Raw genomic sequence first — 27,291 nt, forward strand, 5'->3', positions numbered from 1 at the left:
CAATGAGAGGGACAGTTTTTGCACGCTGCTTTTGAGTTGCAGAGCACCTTGCGTTTTTGAGGAAATGCTCTGAGTGCCTCGAGTTGAAAAAACTTTACAATATAACGGTTAGGTTAATGACAGCTAATGATTTGAAACTGTTGGCTTCAACAAAAAGTTGCAGTGCGGTGCGCCTCGCGTTTTACAGCCTGCAAAACGTGCTCTGTCTGATCGGGCCCTAACACAGCCACAGGGTAGGAGGCGTGCCTCAAACACTGAGTTCTGCCCTTTTGCAGGCTTCGGAGAGCTGGCCAGTCAGAAGAAAGTGGGCTTGTAGGGGCGGGGTTTCAGGTAAAGGCTGTATGAGGGCCTGCACAGAGCACCAGTGTGAGAAAAATGATGAGTTTTTTTTAACTGTGAATCATGCTAAGCTACTCCACAGGTATCACAGAGTGAAATATGATGCTTGAAATTAGCACAACACCCCCCCCTTTAAGTTACCTGGTTTGTGCCGTTCACGTCCATTCGCATTCAAATTATATTTTTGGCATATTAAAACAAAATCAGTAAAAACCATTCAGTGCTTGATTTGATTATTTGCTAAAAATGCCATTCATTGATGTAGCTGTGTGAGATTAAATAAGAGATCTGAATTACTCTTCCTCCAGCAGTGCAGCTACGTGATATTTTCATCCGGCTGTGTTTTCAGCAACATCTTAGTATTCCTCTGTGCACCGCACCAAGTGCGTCTGTGGATGGTTGATGGTTGGTGGTATATTATGCATGACGCCACTGAAAGTAGCCATTAAAGCGGCCTTATTTTGGAGCTCCGTGCTACCTTTGGGCTTAATAGGCCATGAATACGATTACAGATATGAAAATACACTGACATGACATGCCCTGTGTCATACAGGCCTTCATTTTTTAACAGCCTTCACACATGCAGGACTATCTCCAATGAGTGCAAATCGTGTCAGGCTGCGCACATGAAGAGGGCAGACACTGATTTGTAAAGATGTTTTATTATTGAGGTACGTGGCCAATCAAAGACTCGGGACACATCCAAACACATCATTTACATTTTGACTTCTCGTGGACGTGTGATGCTACATAAAACTAGACACAATGCCAGATAACAAAGTGTTCACATGGATAAAATCTTTAATCCAGTTCTGCTTTGACACCATTTATCTCCTTGTTGCTGCTTTGTCGTTCTGTTTTTTTTTTTTAACTTTTTTTCCGACACACAAAGACATCCATCAGCCTAAAGAGCTCCACGGGGGAAGTGAAGTGAGGTTTCAATACAATACAGCAATCACAATGAAGGACAAACCTCAACACAAAGGACAACTTATTCCAATAACATAAAATAAAGTGCTATTCTCATTATTACTAGAAGAGAAGCTTGTTTCTCACTGTCTCTAAAGGCTTTCACATACATTGAAATGTAGACTAAAGAAGGATCCTATGAGCTGGATGATCTCTGCGCTCTGAAAGACTACAAATTGGATGCTTTATTTTCAGTGCCATCATTTTGCTGTTTCATTTGACGTTCTCGATCTTTCCCAAGTGAAAAGGTTCTGATTGAGTCCTCACCTTGGAACACGCTGTTCTTTTAAAGAACTGAGTCATGGATGAACAAAAAGTTGACTTACACGTGAGACAGAAACGCCTCCACTTTATGTCCGAGCTGAGGCCCGTCGATAAAGGGAGGACAAGACAGGCCAAACGGGAAGTGGAAGATGGAGATGACAGCCTGACATTTGATCAATGATGACTCGTGCACCCCTGGGAACGTCGCTACCTGCATGCATTCACTGACTCATACCAGCTCAACAGTGATGAAACTCCTCTCACAGCACCTCCTCCTCCCTCTGTTTGCCAGCGGCCTCCTTCAAACTGTCAATGAAACGTGCTCGTCACGGTCAGAGAGATTCACATTGTGTTGTTTTTCTGGCGGACTGGCCATGATTTATTTCCCGGTGTTCTTGCAACCCAACGAACAACTTTCATCTCCCAGACTTTAGATTTTTCTTGCATCATCTTCACCTACAACAGAAAGACAACACGACATAGCCCCGAGACAATCACTGCTATCAAGGTAAAATACACCATCATGTTTTCCTGGAAATGCCATAACTGAAGACAAAAAGGAAAGGGAACACATTGACAAATTCTTCAAAGTTTCATCGTGGCTTGTAGATAGTTGAAAAGGGAACGGGTCGATCATCTGTGGTGCATGTGGGCCAGAAATAAAAGATACTGATGCTTTTTTCGTAACATATTTTCATCGTCATTTCTTACTGAAAAAGTCAGGGGAACAGCTCTCTATGAAAAGACCCTCAGAGCCTCCAATTCTCGTTTGAAAATCCTCCCATTTCTGCACTCTCACGTTGCTGAGCGCAGTTATAACTCGGATCCTGTGTGCTCCTTTCATCTGATTCTCCTGTCTGTCTGAGTGGCAGCAGCTTTCTCCGTCTGGCAGTGGTTGTCCTTGGCGAGTGCCTCGAGTCACGTTCCAGTCTACATGAAAATGATATCCGTCCCCGGGCCAGAGACCCTGACATGAGCAGATAGGAGTGAGACATTCGGAGTGGGCTGAAACAAGAAAAGGACGGTGACAGGACTCCCACGTCGGTAGATTTGTCTTTGATGAAGAGAAACAAAATGAGAATCAGCTTCCGGCAAGCTTATTTAAAGCATTTTGGACTTGTGCAGCCTTTGTCTATCTAAACATTGATTCTTGTATCGGAGAGATAAACTTACAGACAGTTCCTTGCTAAGAGCAGGGCTACTGCACAACAGTGCAGTTTATTAGAGAGTCTATTAAACCAATACAGCCGCAAACCGTTTGTTCATCTGAGCTGTGGTTGCAGCTCTTTGGAGAAGTGTGTGTCTCTGTTTGGTTTGAAGTCAGCCAGGACCCGGTTGGAGAGGCTGCGGCAGTCTTTGAGCCGAGCAAAGGGTGGGGGAGGGGTGACGGTAATAGTTTGAAGACGGGTGCGTCCCCCAGGGAGGAAGTAGAAGTGGAAGGATGGTGATGCGCGCACAGAGGCTCAGATCTCCTCGATGGAGTCAGCCGGGACCAGCCCTCTCTTCTTGCCACTGCTTAGCTTCAGAAACGACTCGCCGTCTTCCAGCTTCCCCACACAGATCTGAAAGGGAAGAGACAGGAACTGAGTTGCTCTATTTTCTGTAAAGGAACAGATATTCATTCGTGGAGAAAGTTATGTGACTCAGTATCGTGATCTTTTCCTACGAGTATGAAAGCTGTCGACAGAATTAATGAACATGCTGGCAGTTAATGTCAATGACTGCAGTGAGTCAACATAATTTATGCTTGGCATAGCTTAACTTTTCAGAATAGATTGTGAATATTAGAAAGTGGTGACATTTATTTTGAAAAACTAAATAAAAATGTCGGTAAACAATTAAAACACGAAGCATTTAACTTCATGAGAGAGTGTTTGGGAGCATAATCATCCTTTCATTATAAACTAAAGTGCCAGTGCACAGCTCTTCCTGCAGGATGACTCAACAAGTTTTGTGTGGTTACAGTGATTCTGGAAATAATGAGCCTCATACATCAGTGTTCAAATCAAGACACTGAGATTATTTTGGAGCCAGCCCTGACCAGAATGTACCCTGCCACTCTGCACTGGACAAAGGGGTTAGCACACATTTCACACATGCACTACGCTCCTGAAAATGTCAGGACACTACCTGGGGGGAGATTGCAAATGTCAGATTGACCTGGACACTAAACAGGCTTTAACCTGCCACCCCCGTGTACAAAGTCCCCTTAATGTCCATGTGAGAAGAAACAGTCTGGACAATTTGCAGCGAGCAAGTCAGCGTGTTAGTGACATTGATGAAGTTCCACAGAGTTTTGCTGCCTGTATATTGCTTTTCACTCTCTCATTTGCATTTCCAGTACATCCTTATACTTGTTATGGTGATAGCAACTGGAAAACAGTCACCATTACAAAAGAGTCCTCCACCTCCTGCACGCTCCCCCCCTAAACGAGGTATCTGTAGTAGTTAGATAGACAATCTAGCGCTGTTTGCGATATGTCCAGATAATGTTTGGACCTGATTGTCCAGGGTGCAGTACGGCTTCAGCGTGATCAACACAAGCTAAATAAGGTGAAACTAGCAAGAGCAAGCTAGATTTTGAAATGCATATAACATATTAAAGGGCATTGTGACAATGGTGTACCTGGGATTCCCTCACGGCCATGTGTCCTCTCTCCCGGTTGCCCGGAAAACCCTGGACGACCCGCCACACTCTCTCTCCCGGCCGGACCCTCTGCACAAAGTTAGCAGGGAAGAAACCGACTTTGTCGCCGCTCTTGCCCTAAAGAAACACAGTCCAACAGTGCCATTGTCAGCATTTCCAACTTATCTGGGTGTCAAGAGGACAACCAGATTACATGCTGCAATATCATCTTCAGGTCATTTAGTCCATATTCAGAGACGGAGAACTTTTCTGAACGTATTAGTTTCAGTCTTGTCTTTACTTGTTGAGTCAATAGAAACAAAGAGACATGTTTTGTTGCCTTCAGTTTCTCCATTTTGAATCCTAATTGAGAATTAAGAACAAAGTGAGACAGACGGCACCGCATTAACTCACATTCTGCGCAGTGACAAAGTGTGGAAACAGCTTACACTTGATTTACACAAATTTACATGAAAGTAGTTTTAAAATGCAAGCGAGAAATTGAGCAACCTGAATGCCAGATTTGTTTCCAAGTCTGAAAAGAAAAACATCACGGCGAGTATGGCCTCTTGGAAGCAGATGATGTCTGATTAAAGCTCATTATGCGGCGGTGTTTCACTGTTTATCAGCCACTGCTTCAGGTGTTTATGTGTTTATTCAAGTGATTCAACGTTATACATAAGTAATGAACGGATGACTCACAAATTATACATAATTTAAAGGTTGCAGCCGTGTTGATTTAAGGTGTTTAATGGCTGCTGCTTCACTTCAGGCTGCATAAGTGCTAGTAAACATTGATCCAGTAAGAGAAGATACACAGACTCTTCTTCACTGAAGTGTGGGTGCATCCTTCTTTCTCTGTGACTGAAACACGCACATACATTTCCATTGGGAGCGAGTGAAACTCATTACAGACTCAATAAAGAGCTCTTTGAGGTTTCAACACTAGTCAAGTTCATTATGTTAAACTCTCGGTAATTTTCAGAGAAAATTATGTTCTATTTCGGTCTGCTGCTGCCTGCATGTTTATCACAGCAGAACTGGAGCAGGTGTTCTGCATTAAAGGCTTGATTTACAGCATGCGCACAATAAACACATGCACATATATTTCCGTACACTTGAACACACATTATTCAAACATCAACACGCACGCAGATGATGGCAAATGATTTATTACCCACCTTCCACCATTCTTCATTAGAGTCGTCGGTGACCTGCACCCGATCACCGGGACTAAAGGAGATAAGACAAGAGAGACGGTGAAAAAAAGGAGGCATGAAGGGGAGGTGATTGAGGTGGAGTGGAAAAGGGGACGAGGAGACGAGAGCAGGGTGCATGATGAGGAGATAAAGGGGCCGAGGGATTGAGAGCTGCAGCGAGAACAGTATAAAAAAAAAAAAAGAGAGTTGAGGGCGAGCACAAAAGATAACATTATCAAACAGCCCGGGCGAGCTGTTGCACCCGCGTTAACATCGCCGTGAGGTTAAAATGACCATGAGTCTTTGTGTCGCTCTCTGCAGAGGTGACAGAGCAGCCGACACCAAAGTCAGGAGGTCGACATGAAATACTGTCGACTGCAGCGGTGAAAGCTGGACCTGGTCTGGAGCCGACCTCGGCTGCATGCTAATGATGCTACCCCTTTTTGATAGGACTTTTACACACACACACACACACGCACTCACAGTGTACCCAGTGTCCTAGATACACAGGGAGAAACTGCTGTCCCAATTGCACTTCTGTACGTTACATCTCCTGGGTGTCTGCTCTCTCTACTGCCCTATATGATCATCACTCAAAGACATACACACACACACACACACACACACCTACATGCAAACAACTTTGAACACTTACATAAACTTACCAACTAGGGTGAGACCCATATAACTCAACTGATTCTGTCCACTTTTTTAATATGAGACATTCTGCACGCTGAGGTTTCTCCCAGCATGGACACTTGTACAGTTTGTTATTCGTTAGGCCAAACTTGTTGATGCTGTTTGCATGTACGTGTTAAATGGACATGTGTCTTACTTAACAACATGTTGTACTTACACATATTTTACCAGACAGGATCAGGTCGCAGCTTTTAGCAACTTTTCACAGTTTGAAAGTGAAACATAACCAAAGCCCCCACACACAAAAACCCTTTCAGACTTATCATGTGAGGATTTGCACAAGTGAAACAAATTTAATTTACAATGGCTCCGTTACATTAGTTTCCCTGTAAGCCATCATACTGAGCCACAATGCACCGTAGTGGGACCTTGACTGGAACTGACATCAGTTCCAAGCGGCAGCCTCAGGTGTTGAAAAATGAAGCCAATGCAGAAGTGAAAAAAACTGCAGTTCCTCGAGTGGCCGCTTGAGGCTAAGAAATAACATTACAGCTGGTTGGAAAACGCCAATTTTTACAGCAGTTTTGTTATAAATAACTTATTTTATTGGTCAAGATAACAGTACGGGGGGGGGAATTTTTTTATAACACAGTCGTTTTAATTATATTAAGCCTTAAATTATAGGGGCCAGCTCACTTGATTGACAGGTGGATCCTGCTGGCTGTTTGCTAGACGTCAACACAGACACACAAATTGCTGGGGAATTTTTTTCATTCAAAGTTTGGACAAATAATCTGTCTCTGTGGGATTTATGGAGCTTTCTGTCTGCAAGAAGTCTGAGCTCCAGCTTTTCAGTGAGTTAAATGTTAGTGTTATTGTATTGATATATTTTTAGCAATAAGTAGCTGGTATACTGTGCCCGCTTTAGCTGGCTTGTCAGCGTTTATCAAACATTTATTTAATAGTCGGCCAGTAAATAAGAGTCAGGAGTTGATGGCTTTTCCCCGGAGAGATTACAGCGGACCGTAGTGATGAGAAGTTCGGTTATTTTAAGTTTTTTATGTGTCCACTCGCTGCTATCTCACCAGGCGAGCGAGCGGTGAGTCCGCTACTTCTTTAGTCTGATAAATAAACATCTGCAGTCAGTCACCACCACAAACAGAATCTCCTCCTGGCAAAGTTAAACTAGCTTATTCATTATTTATACAGTCTATGGCTATTAACCGCTAGCTAAGCTGAGAAGCATATAGCCTAGCTTCTTAGCTGTAGCTTGCTGATTCATGCGGCCCCGCCCATTTTTTGGGGCATTTTGCCTTCACAGTAAAAATTGACAGGAAATATGGGGAAGAGAGAGTGGGGACCCGTTTTGGGTCCCGGGTCCTCAGGTTCCCGTAGACCCGTGAAGACCTCTAGTGTTCACACTTGTAATTAAGGCTGTCCACTTGTGATCATGAAAATGTGAACAAGGCCAGAGACATGTGGGTTGAAGAGTCGAAGACAATGCCTCTGTACATGTGGCGCCTGCTCTACTGACTGAGTTAAACCAGCGCTCCATAACATCTGTGCTTTGTCTTTGTCTTGATTAGCATTTCCTTAACTCACTTGCTATTAGTGTTGCACCTGTTAGGATTAGGCCAGTTTAAACCGAACTCTCTTATTAGGGTTGGGGTTAGTGCTGCATCTGAAATCACTCCCCGATTTATTCTTTAATTCTCTGTCATCGATTACAATTTACTTATTAACTTGTGTAGTGTTGCCTGACTTCTGTTACCTGCATCTACAAAATGCAAAGCATTGCATTGTGGGATTGTGATTAGAAAGTCTTTTTTTATTCCATTGTGGGATTTTTAGGGCACTATAAGGCCTTTTGAAGTAAGACTTCAGTAAGAAGTAAGACTTCACAAGGAGTCACATTTTCATATTCATCTGGTTATGGACCTGCGCACAAAAAAACTGCCCGAGAGACAATAATAAGAAAAAATATTTAAAGATTCAGACCCAGCACGAGATCTATAGACCCATCAAATGGAGCCCTGGATACATGAGCCATGCATTCACACCATTTGGCCAATTAGATGAAGGCCCAGCTACCCGTTAGCTTCTCTTAGCTTAATTGGTTTCAGTTAGGGGGTGACTGCAGGGTTAGCTAGCATGTTGGCTAATGAAGGGGAGAGGAGTGGAGATCGGGGTTGACGAAGACCTTTAGGTGTGAAAGAAGTGCTATTTTAAGTTATTATGGATTCAGGTGAGACAAATTGTTACAAACGGGTTCTGAGTAAAACATGTAGAAGAGCAGAAAGTCAAAGATATCTGCACATTGCAGGTTTCCTTCATAGAGTGCAGACCTACTTTATAGTGCATACATTTCACACTCAGAATTCTGACACTAAATTTAACGACAGCAGAAATGTCAAGTTGCACCACAAATAAAAAGTGATTTCACACACAGCAAATGAGATGTGGTGACCTTAATACAAGCACAGCTCCAATTATTTGCACCAGCATTACTGAAAACATCTGTGTGGGCGTGCAGGGCTTTTAATTCAAACAGCTAAAGTGCTCATAGTTTCTCTAAATCTTCATTAATGCATCCAGAGTTTTTCACTTCTGATGAACACCTGCAGCAATCAGATACTCTGTCACTCCATACTGGTCAAACTCTAACAGAAGCATGGAGAAGAATAATGCTTTCATTAGTTCACGCATGTATTCTGCAGTCACACATGCAGAGCCACAGCACAGATGGCTGTTTATAGCCCCATGGAGCTCCTACCTTTGTTAACACTGTCCCCTACACACACACAAACACACCCTGCCCCCATTTCACTGCCCCGTCCTTCCTTTCTCTCGTTGTCCTCCTTCATCCTATAGAGCTCTAACTTCTTTATCCACACTTTGCTTTCTCCACCTGTTTCTCCATCATGTCTCTGCCTGTTTCAGTAATCTCCAGCTCTCTCCCTTCCTCCCTCACGCCTGTCCGTCCCTTCATCTCTCAGTGGTTCGCTGTCTTTATCCTCTCCCCTGCTGGGCAAACAGCTCAGTCGCTAGCTCTGCAAGGGGACAGTGACGGGCTACGAGTTTATAATTAGTCGTCCTTAAGGGCGCCTTGCACCGTCCTCGACAGTTGGTGGGGACGTTTTCCTCCGGCAGGAAGAAAAGCCGGGGCAAAACACAGACAAAGCACTCACACACACACAATAAAAATGAAATACACAATCCCAAACAAGCTCTCCTGCTTGTGCACACAAATGCTTTCACGTCATGCACATCTGTCTGGCGTTACTCACTGGAGTTCCAGGTCATTCTGTTCCTGAGGCAGAAACTTGTACAGGGCTACATAGGTGTGGATGGAGTGAACTTCAATGCGCTTCGGCATCTGCATACAGGAAGAGACAGGGAAGGGGGGGATGTGAGACAGATATACACGCCTGTGGAATAAAACAACAAGGGGTGACAGCGTGCACATGGGGATTACAAGACGTGCTACCTTCACACTACTGTCCTCCGCAGGAGTCTGAGCTTGTCCGCTCAAGCTCTCATCTTCCTCTTTTTCCATCTCAGGGTCGGGAGCAGGGGCGGGAGCCGGGGCAGGGATATCTGGAGGGGGTGGGAATTTTTTCTTAGAAGGTGCCAGGCCGCGCACATAACCCACATGTGCAATCTTGCATGCAATTCTTCACAACCAGACAGTAAATCTCTCACACACTCAGACAGACACGCACAAGTAAACAGAACATATGCATGGACACACATATGCATGGACAGACTCAGAAAACAGACACACAGCCGTGTTTACCCCCTGTCTCCTGAGTTATCTCTTCCTCCATGCTGCACTCTCTCTGCTGACTCTCCTCACCTCCCTCCCCCTCAAAGAAGGAAATAGAGAGGAGAAATAAAATGTTAGCGCCAGGAGGTCAAAGAGGATGTGTTTGATATTAAGTGGGGAGTAAAACTTTCTGCTCTGCAGAATACACAGCACACAGATGCGTAGTTACCCTCAACAACATGTCTAATGAGAAGAACACTGAGACCTGTGTCATCCATTATGCTGCTAACAGATCATCCCCTGTTGTCCAATTATAAAACTTCACTGTATTCTAAGTGAGAGTAAGTAGGGGACGAGCCTGACCTCAAAAAGGGGAAACTTTTAATAAGCTTTATAATGCATTTTCAGGTAGAAGTTTGACATTTGGGGAAATATGCTTGTTCACTTTCTGGCTTGTTTGGTTTGATTTACAGTCTCTTATATTAGGCTAGCAGGTTGTTAGCTTATAAAGAAGACTATAAAGCCAAGACACAGCCGGACTATTTCACACACCCAGGAAATTGTGTTTCTTTAACTCTTTGGGTTTTAGACAGCTTACTACAATATAACTTTCATTTGTGAGCTTTAAAAGGTGCTGGTTAATTTTTAAGACAAATAAATAATGTTACAATGTTGGATGTCCAGACTAAACGTGGGTGAGTTTTTTCTTTGTGACCTCAGCAGGCTATGGAGAGCTGGCCAATTAGAAGAAAGTGGGCTTGTAGGGGCGGGGCTTCTTAAAGGGACAGAGCTGTTTCAGGCAGAGGCTGCGTGAGGGCCTGCACAGAGCACCAGCGTGAGAAAAATTTGGAGTTTTTTAAACTGTAAATGATACCAAGCTACTTCACAGGTACCACAGAGTGAAATATGAAGCTTGAAATTAGCCCCCCTTTTGTTACCTCAGTAAATAAATACTTCACCAGTAATTTGATCAAGGGACCGACACTGTAAAAACTTATGTATATATCTTAATCACACAAGGTGATGATGTCATACCAGGCTGCGTGTTGGTGACTCTGACAAACTGCCAAAACTGGAGCGGCTCATCTGTGCCAAGGACGTCCCGTAGCGTAAGGCGGCATACACAGGGTCTACACGCATCCGCGCAGCCTCTGAAACCACACACACACACATTCATCAAACTCGTGCACGCTTCACTTCATTTACAAGCACACATGTAAATTGTTCACGCCTGGACACAGCCCCAGGCAAACTGCAGTTTGGACGACACACTGAGATTATACTGCACATCATTATTAATGTGCCTGTGCCAATCAGGAGGAAGCAGAGGGACTAAATATAACTGTAGTAACTCAGTCAGTCCTGAACCAAAGTGACCCACTTTAGATCTAAGAGAGGACCGCAGCCAAAAGTTAACGAGACATCAAGATGTTCCGATTTATCTGCACTATACTTTGATTCATTTTTAATTTACTTATTAGCCAGAGATGTGTCGTAGTTGTAATAGCCGTAATATATCTGAAGTGGTGATTGAGCAGAAAGGGAATAAGAGATGAGATTTTAAATATGGAAATCCTCACAAAGTCGGCATTGCTACTTGTGCTCGGTGCTATCGGAGTATTTCTGAAGTTAGGAATAAAATTTGCTGCTCTTTCCTCCATCCAGCTCTACGTTGGTTAAAAGGAGGGTGGAGTGATGTTTCTGCAGGGCCAAATGTGGTTTGTGTGTGCGTGCAGGATGAAGTTGTAATGGTGTCCTATTGAAGTCAGTACCTCCATGCATTCGTCGAAAGATGAATAATTTAAGAGGAAAACCAAAAACTGAATCTGCAACAAGAGTAGGTATTTGAATGTGATAACGCTTGTTATTGCATGGAGGTATTTCTGACTATGACTAACTTGCATGGGAATCGAGTACAGAAGGAAGCTGTGTGAAAGACTGTAGTCCTCTTGTCGATACAAATACTTATTTTTTACCTTCAGCGCTCCTTCAGTGAAGAAAGGAGAACTTTATCTGTTTTAAAATGCAGCACAATCAACCTTGAGCTCTTGTGAATTGAACACATTTTAACAAAGAATCAAAAAACAAAATAAAACCTTCTTTAACCTTAACTTTGTCTTTGTAAATAGAGAAACAAATCCCTGTATTCATAACTTCAATTGGTAGGTAATCAGACTTTAATTGTCATTGCAATATTGCAACTTAGAGCAATAACTCGCAGCCTCACAAATGAGCTTTGATATGAGTCAACAAACCAATTAGCTAAAAGCCAGTTAATGGTAAATAACAGCGCCTGTGGGTAAATCCATCATTAAAATCGCCACCTAATATTAATGTGCATAAACAGGAGCTCAGGCCTTTTGTTAGCAGTAATTATGAGGACACTTTGCAGTGTGTGACTGTGAGTTTGACAGGTTGCAGTGTCAGCTGGCCCTGGCTGAGTCCCAGGCGTCACAGTGCTGACAGAGCTTAAGGTTAATTGTACCCTGATTCATGGATAGTACAAGAAAGTGACAGCATGAGGCGCTAACCCTGATTCAGTGAGGCATACAGTAAAAGAGATGAAGGACTGAATCACCTACACGGGTAAAGAAAAACAAGCTGTAATTCAGAGATGATGAAGGAAGGAAGGAAGAACAAATTCAGGTGCTTTCAGGGCGGCGAGTCTAAAAACAGTCTGTTCTTGTTCCACTGTGTTTTAGCCTCCAGCTGGTTTACTTACAAAGACAAGGACATGTCAAATTTGTCCTTAAAAATTTAATTTGGGGAGTTTTCTTTGTGAAATACAGGTGGGTTTTACGCCAGAGAGGATAAATCTAAAAAATAGGCAGCATTTAAATGTTTATCAAGCTCTAAACATGCAAGCTGTAGTGTCAGACAACGAATGCATCAGTCCAAAGTCAGACAGTACAAATCATAAACAGAGATGTAACAACAAACACATTAGACATAATAACAATAACACATTATTACTTTTAAATATGTGTTCACATACTTTCAGGGTGCAGACCGTCCGTCAGCCTCCAAGAGAAGCTGAATTTGTTCTTCCTCTTTATATTTTTCCACTTCACGCTCCTCGGGTGTCAGGTGAGATGGAGACAGTTCTGGTTTTATTACGGTGCACGCACAAGCACACAAAAACCAAGAAAATAAACCAAAAGACAAGACAAGAGCAACGTCACGAAACAAAAGCACATGGGACAGATACACAACATGTGCACTCGCTCGTAAACACACACACACAGGCACTCAGGTGTGCTCACCTTGGCTCGGTTGAACTTCCTTTACTACGGACAATTGGTCGTTGACGAGCATCGGCGAGCTGAAGTTTCGCTTGAACGCTCCAGACTAATGGAGAAGAAAGAAAAGAGTATGTCTTTATGTTTTCAGGACTTCCTGTGGCTGAGCTGCATTTAAAACAGATCTATGGAGTGATTGTAGGATGTTTACAGGGCGTTTAAAAACTCTGAATCAGGAAGCCGTCAACACACACTGACAGATGTGCGAGGGTGCACAGACTGGTGCACGTTCTGCAGTGAAAGAGCTCATCACTGGCATCCAGTCACAGGCTGATGAGACGAGTTTGCGGCTCTCTTTGCTGCTTTTTACGAACAATGAATTCACTCAGGCCGTTTTACTTGTGTGCACATGGCTTCCACACAGGCACGGACATGTGATTCTGCATGTGTGCGTCCACACAACTGCAATTTCACACTGAATTAAGCACAGTAAGTGTTACAGCTGAGATATCAAATTGTCTTTGACTTGCAAATGAGCCTCTCTGTTTGTCATTTTATGCTGAGGAGAGAAGTCTTTGTGAATCAGAGGTAAAAAAGTGTTACAATTGTTACTGTCCAATTATACTGCTTCCCTTCCTCTGTCTCTCTTTGTGTTCCTCTTTCTTAAACAGAGTGCCGTTTAATTTTACCCAGTGGCCCTCAGAAGGTCTCGCCTCTGGCTGCATGCTAATGTCCTCTCTGTCTGCATCAGGGGATAAACACAAAATCTCGGTCTGAAATCATTCTCAATTTACTGCCTGTAGCTTTCACCTTCTTCCAACGTCCTTCACCCAGTGTCCAAATTCAAAAGGGACTAATTCCCACAATGGGAATGAGCAATAAAGTGCCCAAAGCATTGCATTACTCTTTGCTTAAAAATGCAACATGTTTATTTTTGCTCTAAAGTTTCTGCTGACAGTAAAGTTTTTATTATTATGGGTTAAAAGATAAGTGAACTATGACAATTCAAGATTCAGATTAGTTACACAGTGCGGTAATTCTTGTCATTTAGGCCCCAAAGGTGATGTGCTTAATGGCTTTGCTTCAGCCGCATCAGCACTTTACATCTCTTAAAACACAAAGACAGCAACCTGCATCTCTTCTGTCAGCGTTTTAACTTATACACTGCACACATGGCTGGTGTTAACACTGTCCTCATATAAGTGAATGTTCCTGTGTGTATGTGTGTCTCTGTGTGTTGATTCAATATATGGTTGTGTTCACCGACAGTGTAAAAACGATGTGTCCATGCAACTGCACGACACTCTGCTGTCCCTGAAAAACCATTCAACCATTTATTGTTATCACTTTTCTGAAAACCTGTTGGATATTCAAGTGCAACTGAATGCACTAAAGACTTTTGCAAAGCAGATCAAGTTAAAGTCAAGTGATCCAGCAGTACAACCAGTCCAGGTTAATGTTAAAGTTACCATGGTAACAAGGTTTTTTAAATCACGATTGGAAACCAAACTGGCATTGTTGCTGTGCTTTCGATAATTTGGCTATTTAAAATGTCATTCTGACCACCAAGAAATGGGTGGGTTGTGAGACAATATTTAAGCAATTCATTTTAGCTTCAGACTGTACTTAAGATTGAGACGGCTGTCATATCTGTTTGTTCCAAGCAAAGATTCTGGCTATAGCTTCATATTTTACAAAGTCTGAAAACAGCTAACCCATACGATCGACTCAAAAGTTCACCAATTAACATGTCATATTTTGTTTGTTTAATCCTTTAATTTGTCACTTTATGGGGTCGTGTGCATCACGTGCTTTTGCGCCCGTAAAACCTGTGCAAATGACACAAACAGACTCCACCTCATTTTCCAAGCACACGCAGAGGGTCGAATGCACCCCAAAGTGCGCTGCAGAGCAAACTGTGCTCCGGTGCTGTTTGCATGTATTTAAATGAGTCATTATGCAAACATTCGTGGCAAATTAAGCCCCTTTCTATGTAAATGAGCCTCGTCGCAGAAGGCACCTAATTCACAAACAGCAGCGCTAAACGTACTGCGCAGTTGGAGTGAAAATACCGAGGCTTGGTGGTAACTGCAGCGCAGAATTATAAGGGCCGTCACGCTCTGAGTTTCCAGTGATCTTGGCGACAATTCCACCTTTCGTGCGACCAAAAAAATGTGTCTGTCTATAAAAACAATCTGTTAATAATATGATATAATTATTATTATAATCGGGAGAGGCCCAACCCCAGCACACACGCACACTTTGGATGTTTGGATGAGCTGCTGTTGCGCGCTCGTTTAAAAAAATGATGCTACCTTACAGACAAGCAAACTAGTAAACACTGGTCGAGTCTAGACTTTACAATAAACTGTTAAAGGAGCTGCCCCCTCCTCTTCCTGCTCATCATTGATCTGTGGATGGAGTTGAGATCTGTCAGTGTGCGCTCACCTAATGCCTGAGGATGCTCGCAGCACCGCGCAGCAGAGAGTGGAGGTGCTGACAGCTCTTCTTCACAATCAGACACAAAAAAGAGCACACTGCACGGATCTGTGAAACTTTATGGGCGTGTTTGCACTTGAATATCATCAGTGCAATTTGCTTTGTGAATCAGACCTTGAGACGGAGCAGATAGCGGGGGCAAATGATGCGCAATTTATGGAGCTATCAGCTGCCGCAATTTATTCTTAGTGAAGCCTTCAGGAAGTGCAGCTCATAACCCAATAAGATCCTGATTTGCCGCAAACATGCCTTGATCATTACTTTTGAGCAAAGCCAGGCTAGCTGTTTCCCCTTGCTTCCTTTGTACTAAGCTAAGCTAGCCAGCCGACGACTGTCAGAAGAGGATATTTCTTAAAATGTAGGGATTTTCCTGAAATGCTCAGGTCAAATCTCCTCACCGAAAACTAGAAATTATGTTTTTTTTATGATTTCAAATTCATAGAAACAAATGGAGGGACAAAACAGACTAACATCACATTTACAAAGGAAAACAATATTCAGATTACTGCAAAAGCTGAGCAAACCAAGTCCTTCTCTATGTCGAGAAAAACTAACAGTGTTATACATTAGGGTGTGATGAATGCTGCAAATGTATTCATACCTTCCCATGACACAGCTGCTGCGACAGTTCTGAGGTGCACCACAGGTGAGCTGCCATCTTGCACGTTTTACACCGCAGAGCCTGTTTGGAGTTTCCTGCAGAGAAGGACACAGAGGAGAGAATGAGAGCAGGAGATGCAGACATGGAAGCAGCCACGCATAAGAAGCTCACAGCAGGCTGCACATCTGCAACAGGGAGCACACAAAGTGGACTTCAGATCATGTGAGCAGGTTTGTGAGCAGGTTTATCTCTGGGCAGGTAGAGAGTGAAATAAAGATGTGTCCCAGGTTTATCAAGCTGTCACTGCTCTCAGAGCTGACAGCTTCAAAATCAACAGCTCCTCTTCCAAACAACCTGCACAGATTGGAAACCGGCTGGAGATGTTTCAATCATAATCGATTCGGCATTGAATCATCTTGTTTTTCATCTTTGTTCTGAAGTGCTTCAGTGCTGGAAGCCTGTGAGTATGTGGAGATTTTCCCTCGTGTTTTAGGTCATGGGAAAACCTCTGTTGTATCTAAAGATTAAGGGTTAAGTCTCTTTTTATCCTAAAAACAAACAAAAAGATTTCTGGAGTTGTTGTACATCGACAGGTCTTTTATGGCAGGAAAAATAATCCATCTGGATGGTTTTATTAAAAAAACTGCTTTTACTCTGATGAGAAATAAATTGATTTTATGTCATCAGCTTAAGCAGGAAACAGAGGCTGGGCTGTGTTTGGGGACTGCAGGAGGAGAACAGCTGTAGCGAGGTGATGCATTACATAAATAAAACCATTATGCATGCAAAAAAAAACAGCAGCGACGCAAAATAGCAGAGAGGCAGGTTGGAGTCTGTAATCAATCACAGTGACAGGATGTGGATTTAGCACAAATACTGGCTGTGCCTTGTAGTTCATGCAAGGTGCAAATTAGGGATAAAAGCACTGACACTTGTGCACCTCAGCAATGTCTGGTAATAATCTACTGCTTTCTTCACAGCTGTAAAAGCTGACAAAGACTTAAAGTTTCAAATCTGGACTTTAAAAATGTCATTAATTTTTTATTCCATCTTTGAAACCAGCTCTGTTATGTTCAAGCTACTATTAGTTTGACCTTCATGCTTCGCTTTCTTGCAGATAATTAGACGATACAACTGATACGACTCTCACATCAATACAGTGTTGCAAGATTAATAATAACTATCGTAATTATACGATATCTTTGCCCTTTGTACGATATACGATCAATAATGCAAAAAAAGGCCGAACATACGATAATTTTGTTCTTTCAAAGAAACCCACAACTGAACAGTTCAGCGATGCATCTGTCACTCATCGCATATCTGCGCCAGCGTGGCTCGCAAGCAGCATCCCCAAATGTGCGAGAATTTACTAGGTGCTTTTATTTTGAAGGGTAATAATGGAAGGAATGGTTGTGTAATGGGCTGAAGCATACAATTGCGTCTTGTTCAAAGTACGGACCGCCGTGTTGTTAAATTAATAACAATCTGGCAACAACATTTTCAGTCTGGCAACACTGCATCAATATGTGAAACGAAAGGCTACAGAGAGCAGCGTAGCTTAGCTTGGCAAAAAGACTGAAAACAGTTGGAAACAGCTAGCCAAGGGTAGCAAATTTGCTACCAGCTCTTAAGCACAAATTACGCTAACCAATAAACATGTCTGAAGGTTCTCAGTTACCCAGGTCATGGTCCAGGTCATTCTAAACTGGTTTGGAACTGAAGAAGCCTTTCGGATGAGAGGTGAAACGTCTTCAAGAACTTCAACCGAGTCCAGTTGCCTTTTGGATTAAGCTTAGAATAACTAATAAACATGTTATATCTTGCTTTTTTAATCCTTACATAAGTTATTCAATGCATACATTTTGACCTTTGTGAACCAATTACCTTGTAAAGCTTTAGAGGTGCTGCTAAGTGGGCTTAATCAAGGTTAAACCAAGCCCGGTCGGCTTTGCCACGCTGTTTTCAGTCCCGCTAAAGCTACGCTAACTGACTGCTAGCTGTAGCCTTACTGATAAATATGAGAGTGGTAATCTTTTCATCTACCTTTCTGCCAGAAAGCTTTAAAGTGTAATGTCTAACTTTTGCTTTAAGGAATGATAAACTAGATTCTGCTGTGGTGATGAAACATTTCTCCTAAATAACAGTTTCAGTGTGTTTAGCACATAAGGTGACGTTCTGTCCATAATTAATGTTCTCCAGTTTGCACGAGATGGATGCCATGTAAACAAAGACAGGGAGGCCAGACAATCTGTGCAAACCGCAGCTAAGTGCTGGCTTGAGAAAGCAAAGAGTCCAGAGAGTCGGTTGACCAGCTTACCCACTATCATGTGCTTGCAGTGCTGGCAGTTGGTGGGCTTGCGAAACACATGGTCCTGGAAACAGTGGGTGATCTGCGGCCGGGGAGGCTTGGTGGGCAATGACGGGGAAAGGCTGAGAGAAGGGGAGTGCGAGGCGATGGAGGGGTTGGGGCTGAGAGACGGTGAAATGGAGGGTGAGCGGTCGCCGACGAGAGGGGAGCCAGGCAGCAGCGGGGGAGAAGGAGGCGGCGGGTCGGTGATGAAATCCGGGGGCAGGCGAGCGTCACTGTAGGACCTTTGGAAGAAGTTCTCCACACTTTTGCTGCGCATCATGGTCTTGAAGGACAGCGAGCGTTTTAGTCTCTGGAGCTGCAAACACACATTGACAGGGACAGAAAAAGAGCACGCTGAGAATAAACACAAGATAAGCAGGAGTTCTGCGCCACATTTGGGAGCAATAACAGATGCCCAATACGCCCTCAGGACAGCACAGGCAATATCCTGGCATCCATAAACACAACACTACTCTGATCTGTACACCACAGGGAAAGCGGGTGACTCATGAAATGCAATATCACCTCATAAGGAAACAACACATTAATAGCAAAGCTATCTGTACGTTCCCTTCAGTGTGACCAAGCATATCCCTCTTGTGCGTTGGGCCTGTGGTTACACAAGATAAGGCTTTTCTCTTTGAGAACACCTACGGCCATACATTAAGGACGGCCGTGTGTAAACAGCATCCCTGATAGTGGCAGACAGTTTACAGAGCCTTCTTATCTTTCAACAGACTACTTCTTTGGGGCCCCTAAGCTCACAATGTCTGCTCCTTGGATCGATTGATCCTGCCACAGGTTTGTACTAACCAGGGCTGATGGATCCCCTCTCTCAGGGACGAACTTAAAGGCCGACAATATGCAGCATTGTTAAATAGTATGTACCCTCTCTAACCAGCCATGTTTGTCTCTTTTGGCCAACATTTCTTAAAGAATTTATGCTTCCTGCCTTTCAACAGCCGAACAATCAGACAAGAAAAAAAACATCACACCCGTGCCTATCAGGATCGTAAGCCCTGCTCTCTGCAGCCATCCACCACTGATAGGACAGATAAATGCATGTTTCCTGACATCTCCCTCCGGCTCTGTGTACAGATGATGATGCTAGTTTCCCTGAGGATAGGCGGAACATTTGTTACCCCGACACCATTTGTTACACTGACAAGCTGTGGCAGGGGCAGAGCGGTGCGAGGGCGTGGTCGTGTCGCAAGGGAAGAATGGATCAACGGAGACAGACAAGCAGACAGATAATCAGTAGGCCGAAGACACACTGTGTGTACATGCTCTGTCTGACTGTCTGCGCTCGCTCCGCTCAGCGCCAAACATAATCACCTTACAGGGACATGCTGTTTACAGCTCTGCGCGTCTGGGAGTAAGATATTAAAACAGTTTGTCTAGTTGAGTTTGTGTGTATGTGTGTGCGTGCGTGCGTGCGTGTGTAAAAGACCAATGGAGGTAGAGAAAGTGAAACAAAAGTCCATGCGTATGTCAGTGCAAGTGTTCCATATGCTTCCTTTGACTGTTAAAAACTTCCCTGGTCAGATTACACTAATGAAGACAAATTATGAGACAATACAGTAATAATATTATAGCTGTGGATGCACAGAATGATGCCCCCTGTGTACTGTTCCCTATAAAGGCTTAGGCTGTTTAAGGGGCTTGAAAAATATTGTGAGTCCGACTTAAATCCCTGACTGATCCCTAATTTTTACTCTCTGGTAGAGGAGTCAGACTTCTGTGTGTTATCTACAGCTCAAGCATTTCTTAAAAGCAATTAACATAAAAATTGTTTTCATCTGCAGGAGATGAGCAGTATGTCTTTAATATTCTGTGTGCGTCAGATGTTTGGGATAAGTGGAGTGCATGACATTTTTTAGTGAGTGGTTTCAGCATGTTTTGCACACATTTATGACTCTTAAATGAGTTTGTGCTGTGAATGAATATGTATTTTTATTTAATTTTATGGTTACTATTTGAGACTAAAAGTTCATTCTTGAACTTGGAAACAGAAGCTGATAAATCGCTCTCGCAAAGCTCCCTTTGTAGCCGTTTTGAGCTCACTTAAATTGTACTATTTGGCGCCCGCTAAAGTCCCCAGACTTTGATGTGTAAAAATGGCAGCGCTTTCCTTTTCAGGTGCTCAGAAATGGAAGTTTGAGCATCTAAAATTTCTGACAACTGTGCAACCGTATCTGCTGAAACAGACTGTTTATGAAGAATGCCTTATGGAGAATGTAGAGAGCTTTTTTAATCATGTTTATTAGTGTCTCAGTGCTTTGACACTCGTCTCCACGTTTTGTGTGCAGCGTCACAGCCGTGAGCCGATCTCTCTCAATCAGCGCAGACGAGTGCTGGCAGAACAGCTCCGGCCTGAGCACATGTCTCAATTACAGCTAATCTAATAATCTGTCAGTGTGCGAGCCTAAAAAGCATTCCCGTTAGCTCCCCTTTGAACATTAGCTGAGAGCGTCATACTTCCGAGTCAAAGCCGCCGTGATAGCACGCTGTATTTGGGTCATCAGTGCACATGGACTCCATTCATCTGCATCATCTCGCACATTTCTGTGACAGGTGAGATGCTGATATTGACGAAGGATGAGTCAGAGCGAGCTGAGCTTCTCCACAGATGCTACCCTGCTTTTGATGTATGATGTAGTCCCACATGTATTATTGATCCCCAGCAATTTCATGACAATGCTTGTCAAGTACAGCCGCCCTGCCTCAGTCTTTCATTCCTCTGCTGACTGTGATTCTGACAAGAGAAATGAATTAAGCCTGTCAGCCGCACAAAATGCTGCCCCCAAAAGAAACATTTTGTTTTAGCTTGCTCATATTTCTCTCTAAACAAATTATTTATGAGTCACAAACACAATGTTATGCAAACTCATAATGCCTTCCAGAGTTACATGCACCTGAACAGTCAATATTCCTCAAGCAGCAGCATCCACAAGCTGAAGGCCGTTCACAAAGAGCTGCCTTGGCGGACCCATAAAAGCCTATGATTCTTACATCTTCGATCCATACACCAGCCTCCCGTCATTCTCACATGCAGCCAGAAATGTCCACAATCAATGCTCCATAGTGGGACCGCGGGGTTTGAGCAGATGAAATTCAATGATAAAGCTTTTATTTCTTCCTCCCTTCAGCAGGATTTAATGGGGCCAGGCGGAGACACATGGGATGCTCCAGCCTGTCCAGAGGTCAAGACTGAACAACAAAGGCTGCGTCCCCCTGGAGATGTGACCATAAATACAGCTTGTGGCCATAATATGCTGCAGTGTGGACTGTTTTATTCGATTTAACCTGTACACAGCATTTGGAATGGGGAATTTATATGTTAACCAGTAGGAGATACTGGTTCTGTCTTCATTTATAGGCTGTGAAGGACAAACTATTTAACCCCCTAAAGCGTCAGTCTGGAATTGAGTGAAAAGGTGTTGGAGGACCTATTTTTTTTGTATCATTTTAAAACGAAGAATCAGACAGACTCACTTTATTAAAGGGCCAGTTCGCCATTTTTCAACCTCAGTCCTATCATGCTATTATGGGGAGCTAATGCCATTATGGTAGGAAAAAACATGCAATTTGGCTCTGTGTCTTTGGAGGACGCTATCTGCTTCTCCAATGGGCCCTGGAAAACCTCCGCCAGACTGCATAGAACGCATCATCTGGCGGAGGCCAGGGAGCCCGCTAAACTACACTTCCTCAATCTAGGACGCCCGCCTCTGATGTCATGTCTCGTTCAAAATAGTCAGGTTTGAAATGTAGACTGCAGACCTGAAGACTTTTTATACGATCCACCGGTATATTCTTGTCCTGTTTCAGATTCTGTACCGCTCTGAGCCATTGCCTGCAGTGAAACAGTAGTATTTCACTCCAGCATCTCTCGTTGGGCCGTTCCTGTGAGGGGCGCAATGCATGCTGGGTGTTGTTGGAATGTAGAACGGGCAAAACCACGAGTTGTTTGTACAACTTCCTCCACAGCTATGGCGCCAATTTCAAATATTATTGCTTCTATTGATTACAGAGAACGCCAGCTTTGACTGACAGTGGCTTTTTCCAGGGGTGAATTACTCCTTTAAAAGAACTTTTACAGGCTTGTGCTAAATCTTTTGTTAACATTTCTCTTATTTTTACCTCTTGCACTCTATGCTCTGTCCTACTGTGCAGTTCACCAAGCAGCAGAAGAAAGGAAGTGCAGCAGAAATTGTGGCAAAAACAGCCACTGTAAGAGATAAACAATTCCACACGCTAAATCAAATCCCAGCATCAGAGCCGGTGTTTTTGCTCTGTGTGACCTGTAACTGCAATATTTTTCTTTCTTTGGCCTCTAATTTCCACTTTAAAATCCTCCCCAGCATCATGCCCCGTCATAAAGGCTGGTGGCTCTATAAAAACCTGAGTGAGCCCTTTCATCACGACGGACGTCACTGTGTCCGACCTTGTCTTTTTTAGAGAGGATATTTCAGCCTTATGAAGACTAACACCTGTGTGGTCCTGCTGTGACAGACACAGTTTACTGTCTCTGTTTAATTCTAGGTCATCAGCGGAATATGTGGTTCCAGAGGAAATAATTACCTTCAGTTACCAGGCGCATGGTTTATTTCGGGATGTAATTATGTATATTTTTCGCTCGCTGTGTGGCTTCATTTGTTTGGGGTAGATTTATGAAATTGGGAAGACAGAGACAAAAAAGTTGCAGCTAAACAGAGGCAGGTAGTTTTATTCTGGAGTGGGAGAGACTAAAAATAAAAGCACATATTGAGTCATAAAAATGTGCAGCTTTAATCATTACAGGAGTATCTTTTATTGCATCCGTTTAAGTATAAAGTTTGACATTATGCACGGCAAGGTGGCAGAGTCCTACTTTGAATAAGAGATGCATAATCACAGGTTGCTTCTATCACACACACACAGCTCATTCTACCCACTCTGCCCCTCTCTCTCTCTGATTGTTTCACAGCCGAGAGCCTCTGTGTGAAATAGTAGTGTGGATTACAACCACTTTCCACACCACAGTGCAATCTCCTCACACGTCCAGCCAACCCTGCCACCCAGCTTTGCCCTGGCAACTCATCATCCTCCCATTTTCAACTCACCCAATCACTGTTCACACACATAACACTGCAAACACAACACAACGGCCGCAAGTCTCGAACCGGTGGCTATTTCTGAATGAGCATCACCGGTGACGGAAAAACAGAACAAATATTCCCCTCATCGCTGCTCCACCACTTTTATTTTTAGATAACTGTAGCCTTCTAGTGTCAAATATTCGAGCATGTCACACCTTTTCCTGTTGTGTCACATTAATAAACATCACAGCAGTGGAGGTGTTACATTCATTAATGAAGACCTCGGCCCCCGTCAGGCTCCCTCTTGGACTTACTCCCCGGCTCATGTCACTCAAATCTATGTCCCACACCCTTCGTCTGAGGAGAAAGTGATGCGATAGTTAATGAGATTAAAAGAGTGGGTGGTTTTAAGGTGATGTCGAGGAATACACTCTGGGAAATGACAGCGGAGGAATCATGTCACTGTAGTTCATTAGCAGCATCTATGAGGGACTTAAGAACACTGTTACCATTAAATTGTTACAAATACTCTTAATAGGCCTTTAGAATGAATTAAATCTCCCTTAAGTCTGCCTGCTGTCCACTCTTGGACTTTTAGTGTAAAACCCCAAAAACACCCTCTTTTTTTTTAAGCCATTTTACAGATTAAGCCAACATCACAGATTAAGCTTGCATCACGCAACAAACTGCGAGTTAAACCGTGTTAGTGTGAAGCACCAGAGTGACATACTTAGACATGAGTACAAACTGCAAGCTGCTACAAGTCCTCATTTTCACACTGTAGGCAAACGCAGTGACCTTTTATCACTCAAACGGCTGTGTGTGTGTGTGTGTGTCTGAGTGTGTGCTTAAGAGCTCACATTGAGTGAAGAAGATGAAGAGCCCAAAGGGAACATCGGGATGAATTGTGATGCTCTCATCGCGAGCTGACAAACGAGCCAATCTCCCCAAATCACGGTGCAGGGTATTATTTTCAGTCTCAACAGAGATTGTCCTGTGCAGCTTTTCGTGTGCGCTTTATGACAGTAAATGCTCCCGAAAGCTTCACCAGCCCAATAGCTCAAACTACTCTTAGCAAAGAGGGATGCCATTTCCTCATGATTGCGGCTCATCTGCTCCCACACTCACGTTTCTCGCAGCCTTGGCGCAGGCCGCGGTACATTTTTGGGAGAAAGTCCATGCTTCGTTTCCTCTTAATCCTCTGGCACTATTTCCCTCTGTTCCTGATCTCTGATAGCCATCTTTATGGGGAATTTGCTGCTGGTGGATTTGAAGGAGCATCTGTTACCAGAGCGAGTTACTCAGTCTCTCTCTTCCTGTCATGCTTATCTAATTACAAACATCATGGACTCATGGCGATGTGTCGCATGAGATTCTTTCAAAAATTAAACCCTGTGGTGCTTTTTTCTTTAACATTTTAGGAATGGTATTAAGTATGGGATGTTAGTGTGTAGACTTCTGGCTCTGGAAATGGGAAACAGACGAAGCGTCTTGGATCAGGCCACACAACAGTTACCCACAGACGTTCAGCTGACTCTCTACTTTGCCAAGACATGTTGTAGTTGTAATGCTAGCTATGCTAGCAGGAGAGTTGTGGGTAGCATTGTCCGGAGCTGGTGCACCAGCTTGGGAAGGCCGTCTCTTCTGCTAACCCACAACCTAGCAGACATAAGCTAGATTCTTGCTGTCTTTCGCTCTACAGTTACATGATTATATTTGTCCTTCCAGTCAGAATATCATACTCTACTTTTAATAGGCTCCTATATGTGGTTGTACAATCTTTTGAATCCAGAACCTTTAAGGGAAGTTCAAACAATGTTAAAATAAACCTTTCACCTGTATATCAAGCATCTATGAGCCGTGCCAGGAGCACAAGTGCTGAAGGTTAAAGTCAAATCTACCTCACACAGAGTCCTGGTATTCAACCAGTGCGGCCTCATCGATCGCCAGAGCTGAGGGAGATGAGGCAGCGAGCAGGCGATTGAATGGCCGGCCTGATTAGTTAGTAGAATACACGCTTGTTTTGTGGTGAAGCCAGAGCAGAACAACGAACCGTGTGAATACCAATAAGTTCTGCCTGGAACAGAACATCCCCCAATTTGCTGTGGTCGCAGCCGGTGAGGCGCGGGGGAACTGGAGTGAACCACACTGCAGAGAGTGGGGATAATAATAATAATGCCCACTTTTGTGCTTCCCACAGGAGGCATCACATATTAAGATGAAACAGAGACAATCAGCTGTTGATGTATCTCACAGTGCTGTGCAGGAGTGTCACTTTGCTGCGAGCAGTACATGTGTGTTTGTGTGTGTGTGGGGGCGGCTACACGAGGCATGAGGTGGGGACAAAGGCTCAGCTGAGGGAAAGTTGAATCCAATGTCTGAGCCTAATGAATGACGTGTCCCTGAAGCCTTCGATAAATAAAGCAGGCACTGAGAAAGCTTTTATGGCTTCTGCACTTGAATACAAGAGCTTGAAATCGTTTTTTTACAGTAAAGTCAACCAATGAAATGAATCAGACTTTGTCAGGAGACTTTGTAAGGACGCTTGAGGCTCAGGCGGGCCCATACATTAAAAGATGTAGCTTAGCATATCAGCCACAAATTGAACATTCTAACGGTTCCTCCACGTGAACTAAACCCATTAAAAAAAAAGCATAGAATAGATTATTATTGAATAGAAAGTCCTTGTGTGTGAATGTGTGCGTGCAGGAAGTAGGTTTGGGAGGGGGAGAGAGAAAAGGGGAGACAGGGTGACATCAGACCCTACGTGTGAGGTTACACCTAGTGACGCAGTCGTGATGTATACAACTGCAATTGTGAGGTACCGTCATCAATAATACATAAACCGCCGGAAGTGTACAGGTAGAGGGACAAAAACTGCAAAATTAAAGTTTAAAGCGATAAAATAAGTCTATTTTTATTCTGCATGCAATCATTAAACTCTGTATGTGGAGGAAACTGCTTCTAAACTTATTTCTGTCTTCTTTCCCCTCGTTTTAGAGATTCGAGTGTGCTATGTGGGACAGATCATAAGACAGGAGCGTGTTTATTTGGCGGCACAAAGCTGAAACACTGTGGTTACTTGCCTTGGATGACATCGGTTGAATGGACATGGTGCTCGGGGAGCGCTGGAGCTGCGAGTCGCTCTCCATCTCGTTGTTCTCAGTCATCATTGAAACCGTCAAGAGTCGTTCAAGATACAAAAAAAAAATAACTTTTTACTTCCTCAAACTGTATGCACAGGGTCGGAAATCTCCAGTTTCAGCCATTAAAAAGCTCGACAAAGTGTGACGGATACACATCACAGGGATTTGCGCGCGCTGCCAGGTGGACGCCTTATGGCCATTTGCTCTCCACGCGCCAGACAGAAGCTTAAATGTTGATTAAACAGTTTCTAAACTGTTTCACACTCGTATCAGCTGTTGATATTTCGCTAATGCCATGCAAGGACAAGCACTCAGGAAAAGGCTGAACCTCGCGTATTAGCGTTACTGTATCGTCCTTCGATGCGCGTCGGAAAGCTCCAATGTGGCACAATTCCGCCTTCAGGTTCAGTTTAGCAGAACATCGATGTGAAAATGTCAGCTGAACATATGATCCAAACAAAGCGTGTACTCAGGAAGCCACTGGTTAGGTGTAAATCCGAAGCGAACTGTGCCCTTCACCACTGCTCAGAGTTAAATTTAAGCGCACTGTTAGGCACGCCTTCTCGTGCGTCT

The 27,291-nt window shown here is 43.6% G+C and overlaps 1 protein-coding gene across 1 annotated transcript; it reads right to left on the reverse strand.

Annotated features, from left to right (window-relative positions):
- Window positions 1–994: 994 nt before the first annotated feature.
- LOC138604177 (SH3 and cysteine-rich domain-containing protein 2-like) lies at window positions 995–27,200 on the reverse strand. The gene is made up of 11 exons (XM_069676042.1): window positions 26,659–27,200; window positions 18,462–18,810; window positions 16,142–16,236; window positions 13,066–13,150; window positions 10,838–10,953; window positions 9,833–9,902; window positions 9,524–9,633; window positions 9,324–9,412; window positions 5,380–5,431; window positions 4,199–4,336; window positions 995–3,134 (listed from the first exon to the last, which is right to left on the reverse strand). The coding sequence occupies exons 1-11, from the start codon at window positions 26,743–26,745 to the stop codon at window positions 3,036–3,038; spliced, it is 1,290 nt and encodes a 429-aa protein (XP_069532143.1). The 5' UTR covers window positions 26,746–27,200; the 3' UTR covers window positions 995–3,035.
- Window positions 27,201–27,291: the final 91 nt, after the last annotated feature.

The sequence above is a fragment of the Semicossyphus pulcher genome, unplaced genomic scaffold, assembly GCF_022749685.1.
Source record: "Semicossyphus pulcher isolate SPU_LCO1_2020_fin unplaced genomic scaffold, fSemPul1.0.p SCAF_25, whole genome shotgun sequence".
NCBI classification, from domain to species: Eukaryota; Metazoa; Chordata; class Actinopteri; order Labriformes; family Labridae; genus Semicossyphus; species Semicossyphus pulcher.

Excerpts from the sequence above, each read along its gene's own strand:
- LOC138604177 (XM_069676042.1), bottom strand. The coding sequence starts at position 26,745 with ATGATGACTGAGAACAACGAGATGGAGAGCGACTCGCAGCTCCAGCGC. Across the intron at positions 13,151-16,141 it reads AGCAGCTGTGTCATGGGAAG|TCTGGAGCGTTCAAGCGAAA; the intron begins GTATGAATACAT and ends CTTCTCCATTAG. Across the intron at positions 9,413-9,523 it reads CGGAGGACAGTAGTGTGAAG|ATGCCGAAGCGCATTGAAGT; the intron begins GTAGCACGTCTT and ends TCCTGTATGCAG.